The sequence below is a fragment of the Lutjanus erythropterus genome, unplaced genomic scaffold (assembly GCF_056507025.1).
Source record: "Lutjanus erythropterus isolate fLutEry1 unplaced genomic scaffold, fLutEry1.hap2 Scaffold_155, whole genome shotgun sequence".
NCBI lineage: Eukaryota > Metazoa > Chordata > Actinopteri > Lutjaniformes > Lutjanidae > Lutjanus > Lutjanus erythropterus.
The window spans coordinates 1675376-1695842 of record NW_028146632.1 but is presented as its reverse complement, the minus strand read 5'-3'; the positions used below and the strand labels follow the sequence as shown (position 1 = coordinate 1695842).

The 20467-nt window shown below is 39.7% G+C and overlaps 1 protein-coding gene, 2 long non-coding RNA genes and 1 pseudogene across 3 annotated transcripts; 1 reads left to right on the top strand and 3 right to left on the bottom strand.

Moving 5' to 3' along the window:
* Positions 1 to 6734: 6734 nt before the first annotated feature.
* LOC146304372 (uncharacterized) lies at positions 6735 to 8879 on the top strand (annotated as a pseudogene).
* A 2489-nt stretch (positions 8880 to 11368) lies between these two features.
* On the bottom strand, positions 11369 to 14281 carry LOC146304371 (uncharacterized). Its single transcript, XR_014769370.1, has 4 exons — positions 14242 to 14281; positions 13359 to 13476; positions 12295 to 12371; positions 11369 to 11722 (listed from the first exon to the last, which is right to left on the bottom strand). It is a non-coding gene; the product is annotated as an uncharacterized LOC146304371 (long non-coding RNA).
* A 304-nt stretch (positions 14282 to 14585) lies between these two features.
* On the bottom strand, positions 14586 to 16020 carry LOC146304370 (uncharacterized). The gene is made up of 5 exons (XR_014769371.1): positions 15836 to 16020; positions 15345 to 15482; positions 15086 to 15220; positions 14779 to 14847; positions 14586 to 14682 (listed from the first exon to the last, which is right to left on the bottom strand). It is a non-coding gene; the product is annotated as an uncharacterized LOC146304370 (long non-coding RNA).
* A 4-nt stretch (positions 16021 to 16024) lies between these two features.
* Positions 16025 to 20239, bottom strand: LOC146304369 (uncharacterized; the record flags this gene model as incomplete). Its single annotated transcript, XM_084714183.1, has 7 exons — positions 19065 to 20239; positions 18744 to 18963; positions 18300 to 18465; positions 18142 to 18224; positions 17361 to 17537; positions 16667 to 16777; positions 16025 to 16561 (listed from the first exon to the last, which is right to left on the bottom strand). Coding segments are annotated over exons 1-7 (2436 nt in total), but the record flags the coding sequence as incomplete, so codon positions are not given.
* Between the last annotated feature and the right edge of the window lie 228 nt (positions 20240 to 20467).

The following is a 20467-nucleotide window of genomic DNA, read 5'->3' as shown; positions in this document are numbered from 1 at the left end:
GTGTTGTCCTCATAATCAAGGGTTTTGCTCTGATTGTGTGTGTGTGTGTGTGTGTGTGTGTGTGTGGGTAATGTACAGTTAAACCAGTGTTGTCCTCATAATCAAGGGTTTTGCTCTGATTGTGTGTGTGTGTGTGGGTAATGTACAGTTAAACCAGTGTTGTCCTCATAATCAAGGGTTTCTCCCTGATTGTGTGTGTGTGGGTAATGTGCAGTTAAACCAGTGTTGTCCTCATAATCAAGGGTTTTGCTCTGATTGTGTGTGTGTGTGTGTGTGTTTGGGGGGGGGGGGTAATGTACAGTTAAATCAGTGTTGTCCTCATAATCAAGGGTTTTGCTCTGATTGTGTGTGTGTGTGTGTGTGTGGGTAATGTACAGTTAAACCAGTGTTGTCCTTATAATCAAGGGTTTCTCCCTGATTGTGTGTGTGTGTGTGGGTAATGTGCAGTTAAACCAGTGTTGTCCTCATAATCAAGGGTTTTGCTCTGATTGTGTGTGTGTGTGTGTTTGGGGGGGGGGGTAATGTACAGTTAAACCAGTGTTGTCCTCATAATCAAGGGTTTCTCCCTGATCGTGTGTGTGTGTGTGTGTGTGTGTGTGGGTAATGTACAGTTAAACCAGTGTTGTCCTCATAATCAAGGGTTTTGCTCTGATTGTGTGTGTGTGTATAGGTAATGTCCCAATAAACAAGCATAGGGTCAGGAAACGCCTCCTCCTGCCCCGTCCTCATAGTCCATAAAATGTCAGGTTTTCATATCTTCAGATTCTTTGACAATAATGAAATTCTAAGTAGCCAGAAAAATTTCTAATTTTTTTTGGACCATTTTTATCTTTGTTGCATCTCTCTGGGACAAAGGGAAAGGTGCGACCCCATAAACCATGACTGGGCTGGTATGGGAAAAGTGTCCTAGTAATCCACCCATACCTGTATGTGTGTGTGGGTGAGTGTGTGTGTGGGTGTGTGTGTACAGACAAAGTTATGGGGGTGCAGAGCCTGCTTGCAAGTCTGTACCACATTCACTTCAAAAGTTATTCCACAAAAACCCATCGAGGTATGCACCAGAGTCCTCGAGGTTCTAGTTGACCCACTTCCCAACATTGTAGAGACTCGATGGTGGTACCCTTGGATCCGGAATGTCCAAAAATGGGGTTGCAGAGCTTAGTTTCACGTCTCTACCACCTTTCCTTCAAACGTTATCCTCCGAAAACCCATCGAGGTATGCACCAGAGTCCTCAAGGTTCTGGTTCAGTCCCTTCCCGACCTCGTAGAGACTCGATGGTGGCACCGTTGGATCCGGAATGCTCAAAAATGGGGGTGCAGAGCTTAGTTTCAAGTCTCTACCACCATCCCTTCAAACGTTATCCTCCGAAAACCCATCGAGGTATGCACCAGAGTCCTCAAGGTTCTGGTTCAGTCCCTTCCCGACCTCGTAGAGACTCGATGGTGGCACCCTTGGATCCGGAATGCTCAAAAATGGGGGTGCAGAGCTTGCTTTCAAGTCTCTACCATCATCCCTTCAAACGTTATCCTCCGAAAACCCATCAAGGTATGCACCAGAGTCCTCAAGGTTCTGGTTCAGTCCCTTCCCGACCTCGTAGAGACTCGATGGTGGCACCGTTGGATCCGGAATGCTCAAAAATGGGGGTGCAGAGCTTAGTTTCAAGTGTCTACCACCATCTCTTCAAAAGTTATCCCCCGAAACCAGTCGAGGTATGCACCAGACTCCTCAAGGTTCTGGTTGACCCACTTACCGACCTCGTAGAGACTTTAGGGTGGCACCGTTGGATCCGGAATGTCCAAAAATGGGGGTGCAGAACTTAGTTTCAAGTCTCTACCAAAATCCCTTCAAAAGTTATCCCCCGAAACCAGTCGAGGTATGCACCAGAGTCCTCAAGGTTCTGGTTGACCCACTTACCGACCTCGTAGAGACTCAATGGTGGCACCGTTGAATCCGGAATATCCAAAAATGGGGGTGCAGAGCTTGGTTTCAAGTCTCTACCACCATCCCTTCAAAAGTTATCCCCTGACAGCAGTCGAGGTATGCACCAGAGTCCTCAAGGTTCTGGTTGACCCACTTACTGACCTCGTAGAGACTCAAGGGTGGCACCGTTGGATCCGGAATGTCCAAAAATGGGGGTGCAGAGCTTGGTTTCAAGTCTCTACCACCATCCCTTCAAAAGTTATCCCACGAAACCAGTCGAGCTATGCACCAGAGTCCTCAAGGTTCTGGTTGACCCACTTACCGACCTCGTAGAGACGCAAGCGTGGCACCGTTGGATCCGGAATGTCCAAAAATGGGGGTGCAGAGCTTGGTTTCAAGTCTCTACCACCATCCTTTCAAAAGTTATCCCCCGAAAACCAGTGGAGGTATGATGATGACATGGTGCTAGGATTATAACCTAACACCGATGTCATCACAGAGCCCATGCCAGATCAAAGCACAGGGTCTGTGAATTCATCACATTCTCTTTGATGACATCACAGCCACCTAACATTCTGATGTGTTCACTTGTGTGTGTGTGTGTGTGTGTGTGTGTGTGTGTGTGTGTGTTTGTGTGGGTGAGTGTGTGTGTGGGTGTGTGTGTACAGACAAAGTTATGGGGGTGCAGAGCCTGCTTGCAAGTCTGTACCACATTCACTTCAAAAGTTATTCCACAAAAACCCATCGAGGTATGCACCAGAGTCCTCGAGGTTCTAGTTGACCCACTTCCCAACATTGTAGAGACTCGATGGTGGTACCCTTGGATCCGGAATGTCCAAAAATGGGGTTGCAGAGCTTAGTTCCACGTCTCTACCACCTTTCCTTCAAACGTTATCCTCCGAAAACCCATCGAGGTATGCACCAGAGTCCTCAAGGTTCTGGTTCAGTCCCTTCCCGACCTCGTAGAGACTCGATGGTGGCACCGTTGGATCCGGAATGCTCAAAAATGGGGGTGCAGAGCTTAGTTTCAAGTCTCTACCACCATCCCTTCAAACGTTATCCTCCGAAAACCCATCGAGGTATGCACCAGAGTCCTCAAGGTTCTGGTTCAGTCCCTTCCCGACCTCGTAGAGACTCGATGGTGGCACCCTTGGATCCGGAATGCTCAAAAATGGGGGTGCAGAGCTTGCTTTCAAGTCTCTACCATCATCCCTTCAAACGTTATCCTCCGAAAACCCATCAAGGTATGCACCAGAGTCCTCAAGGTTCTGGTTCAGTCCCTTCCCGACCTCGTAGAGACTCGATGGTGGCACCGTTGGATCCGGAATGCTCAAAAATGGGGGTGCAGAGCTTAGTTTCAAGTGTCTACCACCATCTCTTCAAAAGTTATCCCCCGAAACCAGTCGAGGTATGCACCAGACTCCTCAAGGTTCTGGTTGACCCACTTACCGACCTCGTAGAGACTTTAGGGTGGCACCGTTGGATCCGGAATGTCCAAAAATGGGGGTGCAGAACTTAGTTTCAAGTCTCTACCGCTCACACACCAGTTGATTGGGGACACCATTGCCATTGGGGACCAAAACCACGGTCCCCAATTAGATTTCATTTCAGTTGCATTCAGCACGCTCCAATATGGATTTCTGTCTGAAAATCCCCATTGTCCCCAAAAATTATCTTTTTCAGATATTTTGTGTGTGTGTGTGGTCCTCACTCTACCCACCCCCCCCCCCAATCTGTGTATAACTCTACATTGCCCCTAGTGGAAGTGTGTGGAACATGACCCTAAAGGTAGGTTGTCATTTACATGATAATAAATCATAGAAGGGATATATGAACCAGGAAGCCTACACAGTAAATGATAACTAAAGTCTAAAGTCTGACTGTGAAATTAATATTCCTAAGGATTTATCTGGTGCTATCCATAGCTAGAAATGTAGCTGGCACTGCAGTAGCATGCATATACCAGTGCTACATGCTATCTGCTGAAGTGATATGGATTTGTCTAGGGTTTGCTTAACTTTAAATAAACTTAACTTGCTTAAAGTTAAGTATAATTGTGAGACACTCTTTGTAAATTTTGTGAAACCTAATTCTTTTTACAAACTTTCAAGTTGCACTAACTTGAAGACCGTGTTTGCATTATTACCTAAGTGAATGTGCACTCTTATGCATTGCAAGCTGTTGGAAGCACATAGCTACCATTACTGAGCCTGCTTCTCCAAACCCTACTGTAGAAGTTGGCTCTTGTCAACGTGAGTCAATGATTGCACCGAATGTACATACAGTCCGTGTCTTCTGTAACTGGCAAGTGCGATGCAGAACCCAAGGGAAAGTGAACTAGACCTTTGTGCATTCTGATTGGATGAGAGTACACAGTACGCTAGCTCATGACAGTCAAACAGTATGATCATTTTGCCAAATGATCTACACCTACCAAGCAATCACAGACTGGCATGCATTAGTGTTCAAATTCAATACCAATTCTCAGGAAGATATGATACTTGATACCGTTTTTGATACCACAAGGGAGAAAATGATAACAGATTGAAGGAATAAAGAAATATTTTTGATAGTAAGAACAATACTGAATGCAGTTCTCTGAAGTGTATCAGTTCCTGCATGTGTATCCAGCTGGTTTATCCTGTTTTAAGAGCACTTATATGCATAACAGTAATGCATTTACGTATGAATTTGTTCAGGAAATTTTGTCTATGCAAGTAGAGCTATTTTTGTTGTTTAACAGTGATATGGATCTACTGCTGTTAAAGTACTAGACACCTATTGTGGTTTTTATTTCTTTATATTTCAGACTGCTATTACCAGTGTGTAACAATACTGAATGTCAAGCTGGAACAATACAGAATTCAGTACACCATCCTCCTCTCCCCTTCATTGTGTCCTGACTGATAAACCATCTTGTTTAGTTGCATTACCCCTCCATCACGAACCAGTGCCTACCTATAACCTCCCCAATATTAAAGGTATTCTAAGTATTGTTATGCTGTTTCTAAGCTAGTCACGTGCAACAAACATCTCCTCACGATCCGCTGGCTGTCTGTCCTCTGAATATGCTGTGAAAAACCTCGGTCTCTGTGAACAGCCCAGGCTCCAAAAACATTGTGGTCCAGGCTGCACCAACCAGCCAATCACTGACAAGAGGGATTGGGGGTTTGCATGCATGCACATGAAGGGGGGGTTTGGGAGTGGAGTAGATGAGAGAAGTTAGCTAGAGGAGAGCTAGAATGCCGACGCCGACAGCGAGACAATGAACAGTATTTGAAATTTGATATGGCTGACACAGGACCAAAACAGAAGATGTTCAGATGCTCATCTGGCCAAGAAGAGGGAAAAGGAGAAGGAACAAGCCAAGTCCTGTATTTACGTGCTCCAAACCTTATGCATGTTCATGTCAGGGAGCACAAGAGGGGGAGAGGTGGAGATGGGGGGGGGGCAAGCTAGCTCCGTTTTGTTTGATAACAACCAACCGTACTTACAGTTAATTTTTTTTTAGTCATTTGTTATGCTCTGTTGTGTTTGCCTATTCCTGACATGATTATGAATTAAACTTGATCCATAGAGTTCCCTGCCTGCCATTTCCTGCATTGGATTCTCCCTCCTTGCTCTCAGTGCGAATTTCATTATTATGTTGCTCTTAAAAACATATTATTCTACAAGTGTACATTGCCAGATTTTTTTTTTTGGAAGACTCGACTATAGTTGTTGCTTTCTAAAAAAATGTGTTGAACAAACAACTGATTTACAATAATATATTATGTAGCCATAATTTCAAATCTACACTCAACTTTTATGGACAAAGTTGCATTTCTGTTAAAAATGATGATACTTGCATAAAGCATTTTGATCTCTAATACAAAAATAAATAAATTATTGATGTTTTTGAGACAAATTATGATCTTAGATCCATAGCTCCATTTATGACTTTGCTGAATTTTTCTGCAAGATATTGAAATTGACTTGTCTTTGTCTATATGAACCATCAATGGAGCAAACCATGTTGATAGCTTGCTATTGCTAGTTAGCCTACATAGATCTTCTCTAGACCCACGTGCCCCCCAACAACCATTTTAAGATAGTTTAAAATAGTGTAGCCTTGTGTGTATGCAGCCTTTTGTTGATACACAAATGATTCAAATTAATTAACTTACTGGCCTTACTACTTTATCAAAAATAAACATCATTTTATGTGTAGAATTTGGTTGATTTTGCATTTATTTATCATTGTTGCATGGGTGGAATGCATGGTTGTTGAAACACAGAAACCTGAGAAAATAACCTACTGCATCAATAATATGATACTCACAAAAAACAAAGGGATTTTATTAGTTAGTTCATGTACTACTAATTTATTTTCTCTTTCTTCTTCTTTTCTTTTCATCTTCGAAGCAGAATAAGAACACAGTGGGGACCAACACAGTAGTATTTGTTGTCATTATGCACTATGTCAGTAGTATTTAGTTTGAGGGAACAAAAACATTAAAGATGCATACTATAATGACTGACAACAACAAAGCCTTGAAACTCAAGAAACTTGATCTAGATGCAGAGTATAGAATTAGATAATTGTATGCCTTAATGTGAAGAACTTGTTAGCTGTGGTATCTATGGTTGATGTGAAACAGATCAACTTGTCACAGTCATTTGGGGGTAAGTTGTCACATGTGACAACTCACATGTGACAACTTACCCCAGAATAATAACTTTCAAAATTTATTTAAATCAACACATCCTAATGAAAATTTTACTTTATTTTCACAGAAAAAGAGTGGTTTAAAAGAAAGGAGAAAGTGAGAAGATGGTCAGGAGTTATAAAAGAAAAACAGAGCATGGCAGTGCAGCACCTGACGTGATGCTGAGGGCAGTCAGGCAGGTGACCCTAGGTCACAAGTCCATCAGGAGTACGGGGAAGGACTTTAATGTCAACTACCGTACTTTGGCGCGGTACTGTAAAACATTCACACCAGCTGAAATTCAGGGTCAGACAGCTATCCCAACTATAGTGGTTGGGTACAAATCACCACGGCAGGTTTTCAGCACAGAGATGGAGCTGCAGCTTGAGAACTATATCAAGAGATCCTCTGACATATATTTTGGTTTGTCTCCATCAGAGGTGAGAAAGCTGGCATATGATTTGCAGTGGCAAAGGGCCTGAAATTTCCACAAGCTTGGTCAGACAAAGAAAAAGCCAGCACCGAATGGTTTACAGGCTTCCTAAAGCGGCACCCCTCACTTTCTCTTAGAAAACCAGAGGCAACTAGCCTTGCCAGAGCTAGTGCCTTTAACAAGGAGAATGTGAAGTCTTTTTTTGACAATCTGGAGAAAGTGTTAATCAGACATTCCCTGGGACCAGGAGATATCTGGAACATGGATGAAACTGGAGTGACAACAGTACAGAAACCAGACCGATTGGTAGCCAGGCGTGGCTTCAAGCAGGTGGGGTCACTGACATCTGGGGAAGGGGTACCCTGGTGACCCTTGCCTGCGCAGTCTCAGCCACAGGGAACAGCATCCCCCCCTATTTCATATTTCCTCGGGTGCACTTTCGTGATCATTTCATCAACAATGGGCCACCAGGCTGCAAAGGAGGAGCAAATCCCACAGGGTGGATGAAAGAACCACACTTTGTTGATTTCCTCAAGCATTTTGTGGAACATGCCAAGTGCTCAAAGGAGAAGCCCTGCTTACTCCTTCTGGATAACCACTGCTCACATCTCTCTATTGATGGGCTGAATTTTGCCAAAGAAAATGGCATCATCATGTTGTCCTTCCCACCCCACTGCTCACACAGGCTGCAGCCTTTAGACAGAAGTGTTTACGCGCCATTTAAAAAGCATGTAAACTCTGTCTCTGATTCCTGGATGAGGAACAACCCAGGGAAAACACTCAGCATCTATGACATCCCTGGGATTGTAGCAACTGCTTATCCCCTGGCTGCAACCCCACTTAATATTCAGGCCGGCATTCGGGCAACAGGGATTCAGCCTTACAACAGGGATGTGTTCTTGGAGACAGAATTTGCGCCATCTTACGTCTCAGATCGCCCCTACCAGGACCCAGCTCTACCAAGCCCAAGCACTAACCCAGCCATTCCAGGCTCCGAGACTGAACCATCTTCTCCAGGCCCCAGCACTGATCCATTCAGCACCAACCCAGCCATTCCAGGCCCCAGCACTGACCCATCCAGCACCAACCCAGCCATTCCTGGACCCAGCACTGGCCCAGCTGCTCCAGGCCCAGGCACCAACCAAGAAGCTATTCCAGGCCCTAGTAACCCAGCCTCCTCCACCAACACATTTACTCCAGAGGATATTAGGCCTTACCCAAAAGCTGGTCCAAGAAAAAAAGTTACCCAGCAGAAAAAGAAGAGAAAAACTTCTATTCTCACTGACACACCTGTGAAGGAGGCACTTGAAGCTGAAAGGCAGGCACAAGGGAAGAAAAGACTGTCCAAAAAGAAAGGCAAGGCAACCAAATCTAAAATGCCAAAGAACCAAAGCACAGGGAAGAAACAGAGGGCAGATACAAAAAGAAAAACTCCAGATGACTCCTCATCGGAAGAAGATGAGTCCCTGTGCCTGGTCTGCATAGAGCCATTTGGAAACAGCCGCCCAGGAGAAACATGGGTGCAGTGCATGATATGCAAAGGATGGGCACATGAAGAATGCACCCCTGGCAATTCAGTCTACATATGCCAAAACTGCAAATCAGATGAGGAGTCTGACTAGTGAGCTCAGGTTTTGTTTGAGGTCTTCTTTTGTCCCAGGACCGGTTTACGTGACAGTTTCATAATACATGTTTCATAATATTTCATTTTATTTCATGTTATTTCATAAGATGCATGTGCTCCTGGCAATTCAATCTACATAAGCTATGCCAAAACTGCAACTCAGAAGAGGAGTCTGACTAGTGAGATTTTCTTTTGTTTCAGGACCAGTTTAAGTGTCAGTTTCGTAATGCATGTTGCATAATATTTTATGTTATTTCATGTTTCATGTTATGTCTTGAGTAATAAAAGTGAATTATTGTCATTTATTCACTTTCAATTAAAAAAAATAACAACAACAATAATTTTGTCCTTATTTTATTGGTTGCAAAATCCAGTGTGACATCTTACCCCACATAGTGTAACAACTTACCCGTTGGTGGGGCAACTTGTCACATGGTGACAATCTCCATTAGATTGCTTATAACACTGCATTCACACAAGATATGAAAATGACATGAATACAAAATATATACCTGAGACTTTGGTCTTTCATCTGGTACATATTTTTTTTTATATATGATGTTTTGATTCCAAGATATATATATGAGTGTAAAAAGTGTGAAAATATGCCCCGGTCTCCCCTACTAGTACTAGCCTAATTATAATATCTTTATAGCAATTTTGAATAAAGTCTGTACTCTGGTGACTTATACAATAAATAATAGTCACCATTGACTAAAGTGTAAAACACTCATATAATGCACAATTTAATCCACACACGACTACAAAGAAAAGATCAACACCACCTCCAATAAGCAAAGATACATTTTGTGAAATCATGCACCACCGCCCGCCCACCACTCCCGAAAGGAAGCAGGTGGGTGTGTCTTCCCAGCAGCCCTGCACTGCGGTCAAGCCAGCCGTCTCTCCTTATTGCGAAGTCAAGCCAGCCACTCCAACATTATCAAGTGCTCCCGTATTGCAGACTTTATGGTAAATTCACGGTGGCAGTTGAGAAAGCTAGCGCTAGGATGCTAAGGCGTGGACCAACTTCCGGTTTTCATAATAAAATGTGGGTTTTTATGTATAAGGCAGTAAAAAGAGACGTGTCAGTGTGATCCTGCACAGATTTTGAATCATTGTGTCATATAACCTAGGGGATATAGTATTATGACCCTGCACTGATTTGGGGCCTTTAGGTCACATGACCTGGATGCTATTGAGCTAAATTGCTAATATTTACAGTAAAAAAATTATTAAAAATGAGACAAATGTTACAATGGAATAAAAAGAGGTGTATCTCAACCAGCCAGTGTAGTACTATGACCCTGCACTGATTTGGGGCATTTAGGTCACATGACCTGGAAGCTATAGAACTAAAATGCTAATATTTACATTTAAAAAATTATTAAAAATAACAGAAATGTTAAAATGGAATAAAAAGAGGTGTATCTCAACCAGCCAGTGTAGTACTATGACCCTGCACTGATTTGGGGCATTTAGGTCACATGACCTAGAAGCTATTGAGCTAAAATGCTAATATTTACATTTAAACAATTCTTAAAAATATCAGGACTGGTAAAATTGAATAAAAAGAGGCGTATCTCAACCAGCCAGTGTAGTACTATGACCCTGCACTGATTTGGGGCATTTAGGTCACATGACCTAGAAGCTATTGAGCTAAAATGCTAATATTTACAGTAAAAAATTAATTAAAAATATCAGGACTGGTAAAATGGAATAAAAAGAGGTGTATCTCAACCAGCCAGTGTAGTACTATGACCCTGCACTGATTTGGAGCCTTTAGGTCACATGACCTAGAAGCTATTGAGCTAAAATGCTAATACTTACAGTAAAAAATTAATTAAAAATATCAGGACTGGTAAAATGGAATAAAAAGAGGTGTATCTCAACCAGCCAGTGTAGTACTATGACCCTGCACTGATTTGGAGCCTTTAGGTCACATGACCTGGAAGCTATTGAGCTAAAATGCTAATATTTACAGTAAAAAAATAATTAAAAATATGATGAGTGTTAAAATGGAATGAAAAGAGGTGTACCTCAACCAGCCAGTGTAGTACTATGACCCTGCACTGATTTGGGGCATTTAGGTCACATGACCTGGAAGCTATTGAGCTAAATTGCTAATATTTACAGTAAAAAAAATTATTAAAAATAACAGGACTGGAAAAATGGAATAAAAAGAGGCATACTTCAACCAGTCAATGTAGTACTATGATTCTGCACTGACTTTGAGTCATTTGGTCACATGACCTGGAAGCTATTGAGCTAAAATGTTAATATTTACAGTAAAAAATTAATTAAAAGTAACAGAAATGTTAAAATGGAATAAGAAGAGGTGTATCTCAACCAGTCAATGTAGTACTATGGATCTGCACTGATTTGGGGCCTTTAGGTCACATGACCTGGAAGCTATTGAGCTGAAATGCTAATATTTACAGTAAAAGATTTATTAAAAATAAGACAAATGTTAAAATGAAATAAAAAGAGGCGAACCTCAACCAACCAGTGTAGTACCATGACCCTGCACTGATTTGGGGCCTTTAGGTCACATGACCTAGAAGCTATTGAGCTAAAATGTTAATATTTACAGTAAAAAAAATTATTAAAATAAAACAAATGTTAACATGGAATAAAAAAAGATCTTTTTCGGAAAGAGACAATGCAGTAGGCAAAGTCCCTTACAGAGAACAAGAATGACACAACCTTTCCTGATTTTAATGATGGAAATATATGATACAATAAACACACACATACTCATAAATATCAGAGGTATATTTCACTCATCTATTATATATAACTACCGAACATCTATAACAAACATAATACCTTTTTTTTAACAATGTAGGCTTTATATCTTGAATTAAAAATAATGTGACCCTCAGTATCCGTTAACTGACACCTACTTTCTGACTCCAACTTGCATTTCTTATCACACTTTTCATTTATGTGCAAAGGACACAATCCCAGTTGGCTGCCCTTGCTCTTTGGAGTTGGTCTTCATCCAAACCCAGACACTGCTCATGGTACCATCGTTGGCATGTGTCACACTGTATCTGAAAAATGAAATTAAAAAAAGGCAAAATCTTTATCATCTTGTATGCAATTAAATTGAAATATGCAAAAGAGAATAATTTCTGGTTGTAGGCAAGAAAATGTTTGCCATAATCATTTCAATTCAGATTTGTATTAAGAGATTTATGTCCACTGCATTACACTTTTACAATGTGTGTAATATGCTGTGTTAATCTTTTCTAATTAAATAACAAAAAGCCAATATTGAAGTCAATGAAAGAAGGATGTGGCTCCATCAGATTTCCACTGCAGTAGAACACAGCATTATGCTAATAGAGTTTCAAAAGCTAGGGGTCTCTATCTGTGCAGAGGACAATAGACTACAGTTCTGGCCACCAAATATTACGGTGGAAGGGCACAGTTACATTTTTAATCCTTATTATTTTAGTCAACATTTAGCATCTTTTTCATTTATAGTTTTTAGGGATGTTGGGAAGTTAGGTACTGTTTAGTGCCTTGGTACTAAGTTTAGAAAATTCTGAGAGACACTGTTCTATAACTATACAATAAACCCCAAATGATAAATGAACAAGAAACAGGGACAAAAACTCACCCATCGAGTAGTTGGAGGCCCTGATCCAGGGGGCTTCGAGGCAGAGCACATCACACAGTTGTTGTCCAGATCTAACACTGAAATAAAATAAATTTCTGTTATAATTGACATATGTACACAATCCATAGGTTATTGGTGTAACCGGTGGTGTCACGCCTATGGTGTTCTGCATTGTGTTCTGGCGTTCACAATGAAGAGGCAGGACTGGATTTTTGGTCTTTAGTGATAATCTCTGGTGAAATATATATACAAAACAGGTTCAGCAGCTGTCTGGATGTGTATCTGTTCAGCTTTCCTCTCTGGCAGTTGAAAAGAGCTTTTTACTTTTTAAATTACAATTACAAAATTAATCCAGTCATTGGACACAATCAAATTCAATATCAGAAATAACATAAAAAAAATAACAGGACCTAGTAGCTATCAGTATAAATACCATCATGACATTGCAATGTTTAATTATAAACATAGAAAACAGGGTAGACTGCAACTGGGGACAGTTACAACAAGTCTTATTCCTCAATTAAAATCATGCTAAAATGATATTCATATAAACAAACAAATTAATGGGAATGATTTGGTGGAATTAGAAAAATCTACATTAATCTGTTACATTGGCAGCTGTGTTGCTATCAAGTTATATGTAGCTTGTCAACTGGATCATTAATAATCCTCAACTCGGATACGTTGAAGGAGTTTTCAAGTCTATTTAATAAATTTAACAATCAGTATTGCGAATCCTTATTGAGGAAAAAATACAAAAATAAATAAATCTATACCTTTGCAGATTTAAAATAATGTAGCCTCTGTTTCAGTTCCAGTTGACTGTATAGAAGTTTGCTAAGAGTTCTTTCTGATTCTGTGATGGGATTCTGAGTTCATTGGAGATGTATGGGATATATAAATATGAATTTTTTCATAAAATCTATGACACTTTTGACTAAAACAATATGAACTGTGTGGACTCTTTTATAGAGGATGTAGTTTATTTGGATGGGTTTGATTGCATTTACTTTCACAACAAGATAAACTACTTAATATAAAGAAAAGAGAAAAATGACTTAAACCTGAATCATTCAGTACTGCCAGTGCAAACTTAGTCCTTTCCAAAGCCATCTCCTTCTTTGATGTGCCAAAGGACATGAGAGGCAATGCAGGATATGCCTCCATCACTGCCTTCGCCATCTACACCAACATACAGAATTAAGCATGTCATCTTTGAAACATTGTTTTTGAACTGTAAAGCAATAGAAACGCAAATACGAATTGATTTGTCAAAAAATAAGTATAGTAGTACCTAAAACATGTAAATGCCAAACTACACGGGCTGTGACAACAATCATCCCTCACTACAGTAGTATTTACACCACTGAAAAGACATTAAATTTAAGTGTGATCTTAAAGAACAGAGCTGTAATTTATGGTATATTAATTATCTATTTTACTTAAAATTATGTACTGAAGATAACTACATTTTTGTTGCATTGTTATATGGTGATACTTTGTACATTGAATCAAGACACTGAATTAAAAAGCACACAAAACATATGAGGTTAAAGGCAGTAAACGCAAGGTAATTTTGGACATAATGACATATCAATGCAACATTTTTCCTACCCACCATGGTACCTTGTGGAAATTACTGACTCTACTTATGTCACTCTCCAGAAGAGCAACAACTGTCTTTTTTAGAGCACCTGGCATGTTGTCATTCATCCATTAGGATGTGTCCTTGTGACTTTATCCTGTGAATCTATGAATATTATTTTAACTGCTTAATCCATTTACCAAAGAGTTCTTATGACTTCAAATTGCCAATGCTGTGTCACTTTATTTTTATATTAAATTTTTTAGTTAAGCACCAGAAGTCTGACATAATGTTTGATAGAGAAACATAGAGATAAAAATAAACATCACACACACACACATACACACACACACGGTCATTACCATGGTGACGATGACCCCACAACTACACTTGTCACGTTGCTGTGGAAGACATATGGTGTTATCAAAATACATGCAATATCGGCATCAAAGTCAGGTTTACAAAACAATAAACTTCTGTATAAACTGCATCAAGTAACTCCTTTGATTTACTGTGTTGTTGTGACCTCTGTTTTATACAATTAATAGCAACATTTTCACTAAACTAGGGAGGAGTATATGAGACCAGATGCTAAAGATGTCTTCTTTCATAATTTCTCAGGTATTTGTTGGTATGTATACTGGTTGTTTCAGGCAAAGAAAGAAAGAAAATGGAAGCTAAACCTTTATGAGAAAAATGATGACCTACCGTATTCTTTTTGCAGCATGTGCAGACTCAGCTTGCTCTGATTTAATAGCCAAAGGATCCACCAAAAATACTGTGCTTATGGCAGGAAATACATACTAAAAAAAAAGGTGAATGTTATTTCAGAACAACATAATAAATATATACACAACACAAGTGGATTTCAGATCACCAGTGAAGTAACAATCACTGACCAGTAACTTCCAGTGTACTCCGCCAACATTTACAAAAGACAGTATGGCTTCATAGTTGTTGAAGTCAGTCTGTAATGGAAATAAAAATAAATTAAATAACTGTCAATAAAGTTTGTAGAGATTTCTTTTTAATGAAACACCACAATCTCAAAATTTTATTTATTTTATCATTACATAACATAAACAAAAATCCCTAAATACTCTCATAATAAATTTTGAAAATTATAAAAATGCAAATCAGGTTTTTCCTTAAAAGATTTGGCTTTTTGAGGTCTGGACAGGATAAAGGAATGAAAACAAGCATTACCCTTCGCAAGCTGTGCTGTCTAACACTTTCTCCTTCTCCAAAGAGTATCACACCAGCTGTGTAATGGTTCAGTAAAAAAAAGGTCTTTCCAAGGTTGAGCTGTTCGGCATACAGATGGAAGAGACCCTCCATAACCTAATATGAAGACAAAAGAAATACAGCTTTCAAACCTTGGAATACTTATTCCAAAAAAGTCAGCATAACAACTTCATGTGTGATATTTGAGTGTAATGTGGGTAACGTTCAAACCACCAAATACCTCCCCTGTCAGCCATCGGTGAGGTCTCAGTGAACAGAGTTCACTGTGGTGTATGAGAAAACTGGAACCTGACTGGTTGGCAGATGGTATCACTGCAACCACCACTTCTGTGTTCTTCCTTTTCCACAGTGATTTTAGCTGAGAAAAAAATGTACAGTTTCTTAGCTCTTCATATAATCCCATTAATATAAATAAAACTAATGAATGAAATGAAATAAAACTCCATATAATCAATAATCTCACACACTGTAAATTTTAAATTAAAGTCCATTAATTTCTATAAAACTATTAAACAGGCAGTATCAAGATAAAACCATTTGAAAAAAGTTACACTAAACACCTGTAATACGATAACATCCACAGGTGTACCTATCACTAAATACATATTCAAAATATATGCAGGAATGAAATGCTCATCGGTCACTGAGTGATGTAATTTTTGTTGGATATGCATTCAAAATGTGAGAATTCTCCTCTCAGTAATGAAGTACCTGCTGTTCTTCATATGTCATTGTCTTACTCTTCGGCATTTGCTCTGGGACTGTGGCTTCTGAAGTTGGTGATACTAATATCTACAGACAGGCCCTTTCCATTTCGTTGACAGATGGCTCATCATTGTTCACAAGGTGAACCGTGAGATGTTGAATTTTGAGCTTCTTCTGGTCATGGAGCTCCTTTATTGCTGGAATAGCAACAGACTGAATATTAAGGTCGTTTACTGTATGCAGGATGCTCTCTATGGCCTTTTTTAAAGTCCTGTTGGCTTTGAGGAGCGCGGTTGGGGATGGATTCATTTTCACTTGTGGGCCAACTGCATGAATTAAATACCTGCATGGTAAATTACCAGCACTTGTGACCGCTGCCTGGCCAGGTTTCAATTTGCCACACTTAAGAATGTGCCGGTCACTGTCTTCAACAATCTTTGGCCCTCCAGCTTCAGCTAAAGCCAGTGCAAGACCCCCAGAATGACGCAGGCTCCTATTAGCAGCATTGACAGCGGCATCTACGTCAAACGTTGCCAAATCTGCCTTCCACACACATACTGTGAGGTCTTCTGAGACTGTGACTGACAACCTCTTGTCTTGGTGGGTGTCCAGCGTGGGTGGTGGTGGTGCATCCTCCAGCAAAGTGTCAGTGTCTGTTTTGTTGGTTTGTTCGTTGGTGTTTCTGACCTTTTCCTGTACCTCAGTCTGGTTTAATGTCTTCTTCTTTAAAACCTGATAATCAAAATGTTACACTGAATGCTCATTTATATTTCATGTAACAATATAGTATGATAAACTTTGAGCTGATGGTGATCACTAACAACATCTTGTTGTTACCTTCTGCTTTTTAGGTTTCTCGAAATCAAAAGGCTTCTTCACTGGTGTGACATATACACCTCTCCTCCCCTGCTTCCTCTGTTTCCACCTTTCGACATCTACCCTGTGGGTCTTGTTGCAATAAACAAGAGATAGGTATTGTTATTACTTAAGCAAGTTTTGAATTTCGGATGTCTATTTTGGATTGTGGATACGTGACAGGACTAGTAAATTTTGTGAAGCACTGACTGATTGCAATTTGTTGACTTGTTATTGTTATTGTTGAATTTGTTTTTACTTTAATCTGCAGTTGTTTTGGTCAAGTCTTGATTCATTGTGGTCTGTAATAGGAAGTATTATTCAATATGAAAAAGATATAATGTTCTGTGCTTTCATATAGTGACAAAGACAGTGTATTATTGATTAACAATATTGAATTAAAATACTTGTTTAGAAAGTAATATATGAGATGTATTTTTAAATATGACATACTCTTCAGTACTTAAATTCTACAACAACAAAACAGCTTCTATCCTCTGAAACCAACATTTATAAATTCTGATAAAAAAATGGAAAAATTAAGAAATTTTACATCAGTTACTTTATCTATATGTTTTTTTCCCCACTTTCTGCATTGAAGACCGTCAAAACTCAATATATACAGCTTTAAATGAAGTACATTATTTGATCATATTATGATCCCTAAAATAAATACCTTGGTCTTGATTTTCAGAGAGTCCTGGTACTCTCTCAGAAGAGCTTCATGCATCATCTTGTAGGTGTGCACAAAGTCATCCAGTCTGGTCAGCCTCTTATGTTGAAAACGGATCTTTTTGAGATCCCACTGGCTCTTCTCCATAATCCCCTGGGTCTTATTGTCTTTGGTGTAATTCTGTTGAAGACATGTCAAATTTAACATGAAGTCACATTAGTATTAAATTTGTTGAATTATTGTGCCTACAAAGGTAAAGAAAATAGTTATTTTATTACAGTTTATGGTTAGCTGTTAAGTAAGGGATAATGTAGAGTGAGCAGGTTGTTATAGACAAATAAGCCTTGGCAGGATGACTAGAACCCTGATGCGAAGCATATTATGGCTTACTGCTGAATTAAATAATTTGAGACAAATTTTGTAAGGAAGGAATGGGACTTCTTTCGTGTTGTTGAAAGTAAAGTCTGTGTTTTTCTCATGTCACACAGCTTTAAGAGAGCGATCCGCTACTGTTGCCTGAATTGGAGGACAGGAAATTCTCCTTTCAGCCATCAGTCATGAATGAAGGGTTTCAATCTCTCCTCCTTTTTTTCTGAAGCAGTAGCATGGATCTATCCATTAGCAGTAGCCTGGCTAATCAGAGCAGCATCCCTAGCTATTATACATAGCAATGGTCTGTTATACAGAAATTACAGACCTTAGAGTGCAGTGATTGACCAGTGATTGATCAGAGTACAGCATTTAATAGAGCCATGTAATAATACACATTAACCCTTGCATTTACCTGTGTCGAGTTCTGGGCAGCTCTGTTGTATTTTTTTGAGAGCATCTCATAAACAGGACCTGTTCCATGCCGTCCAAGGTCTGCTGCAATATTATATTAATAATTTTAAAAACAATCTTAAAATGTATGCATACATATAGGGGAGGCACCTGACTTACCAAGTAAAAGTCCTGACCACAGAACTGACTGAGGCAGAAAGTACTTTAGAACCTTGGGGATGAAGGTGGAACAGTAGTACCCATTTGGCTCTCCCTGTGTGTCCAGTGCTGCCTGCTGGATGACTTCCTTAAAATGCACATCAAAAGGTGTTGGGCTTGATTCAACCTGTGAGAGACACAATTGTATTCATGTCACACGTGTCATTTGTTCATGTATTGTGGTATTTGGAGACAGCACCAGTCATTCCTTAGAACATCATGTTTCTGTGCTCTATGCAATTGTGTATACGTTGACTGCATGGCTTGCAATATCAATGCATCGATATTTCACCCTAACCCAAACAGCGAATAGTCATCTATGAAAGACCTAAATGATCCACAATTCAACACAGAAAAACTACATTATCTAATTTTAAATTCTGAATTCCCAACAGGATAACTTACCACATAGTCTTCCTCTGTTATGTCAGTGTCAATGACTGGCTGTGCAGTTGAGGTGAGCAGTGCCTGAAGGTTTTGAAAATGTTTTTCAACATTTTCATCACTTGCAGGACTGGAGAACACCACTGTAGCACTCAGTACAACTTCGTCAAGTTTTTTTAGTGTAGTCGCCTGAGTCATCAGCCCGAGCACATGCATACAGAGGAGATAGTGTTTTCCAGCACTGTGGGAAAGATTTTTATAAATAAATATCAATTTTGACAATACTGCACCATAATGATGCTAATTAAAATGAAATCATATTAAGTAGAAGGCATCACTCACTGTTTTTTGCAGAGGTCCTTGGCATTTTTCATTACGTGACTCAAGCACCGATGTAGGATTGGAAGATCAGTTGCATTATTCTTTCCTTGTCCTGTCACGATGTAATAGTACTGTGTAAGGAGCTCTGTGAGACTCAGGCCACATAGGTTTTGTGCAATGGACTGCATTAAAACTGCTGAGCCATCACATATGTACATCACAGGTCTTTTTCGAATTTTTGTCCCATGAAATTTCACACAGTCTGTCATGAAGGACCCTAAAAAGTATGATACTGATGCTGTTGTATGTTCTGCAGTCACAAATGTAGCTACAGGCACTGGGGAGCAGCCTTTCAGGGGATGTCTTACTACGAGTTCATAAATGTAAAATGGTGAACTCTCTCCTTTGGCCTTTTTTACTATGCTGCCTGTTGCATCCAAATACACTATGTCACTTTTTGACCGTTGATGGAAGAGATGGATTGTCTTCTTGGACCAGAGCATCATTCCTTTTGGCTGAAGAATAATTTTTTGAATCAATTTGTCCTCTGTGTTTTTTTCTTGTTCAGACATCAGTTGCATGCTGATCATCTCGTTGCTGTGCAGCCTCTTTTTTTTCCTTTCAGAATAGCTGATGGTTTTCAAAACTCCTGGGGTTGGCACCTCATCCCTGCATCCAGATGTGACAACATCCTCCTCCAACTTCATTAAGCTCTCTAGATGAAGGCGCCTTGGAAGGTTTGAGCTTAGTTTCTCAGCAAATTCCTTTCTGTCATCTGCTCTAATTGGCCTTCTCTTGAGCATGTCTGATCTGTGCCGCACCATTTCCCCCTTGAAAAAGACCTGAGCCTTGAGTGAGGATTCACTCTCCACTTTGACTTCCACCTGGACACCACACTCCTTGAAAAGGCATGTTCCAGAGCAGGTAAACACAGGGCAGTTTTTCTTAGAGCCTATTGTTTTGACACTGTGACGCTTGAATGCAAAAGAGCAGAATGGGTGCACACTTCTTATGCCTTTTGCAATTACATTAGTCCAGTGTAAAGTTTTGAATTGCCTTTTTTGTTGTTTTCGTCTGAGCTTAGTCCAATCAGTGCGTGAAATAAAAAAAAAAACATGGCTCACTGGGCAACTTATGAGTGAAGATGTGGTTGCTTTCAGCATTCTTTTTTGATGATGTAGTGGAGGCACTACTGATATTCTGCAAACAAGAAAAAAAAATTAACAAATTGTTTCATAAAGCACTCTAAATACAATAAAAGCATTTGTAGCAGTCACTTTAAATAGTTTTCAAAAATAAAGCTTGTTTACAAAAAACACATAACAGAAGTAAATTTTTGTGATTGTCCAATCCATTGTTCAACTGCACACTACAAACAACATAAAAAAAGAAAGGATAATTATTTTCAAATAATAATTGCTTGT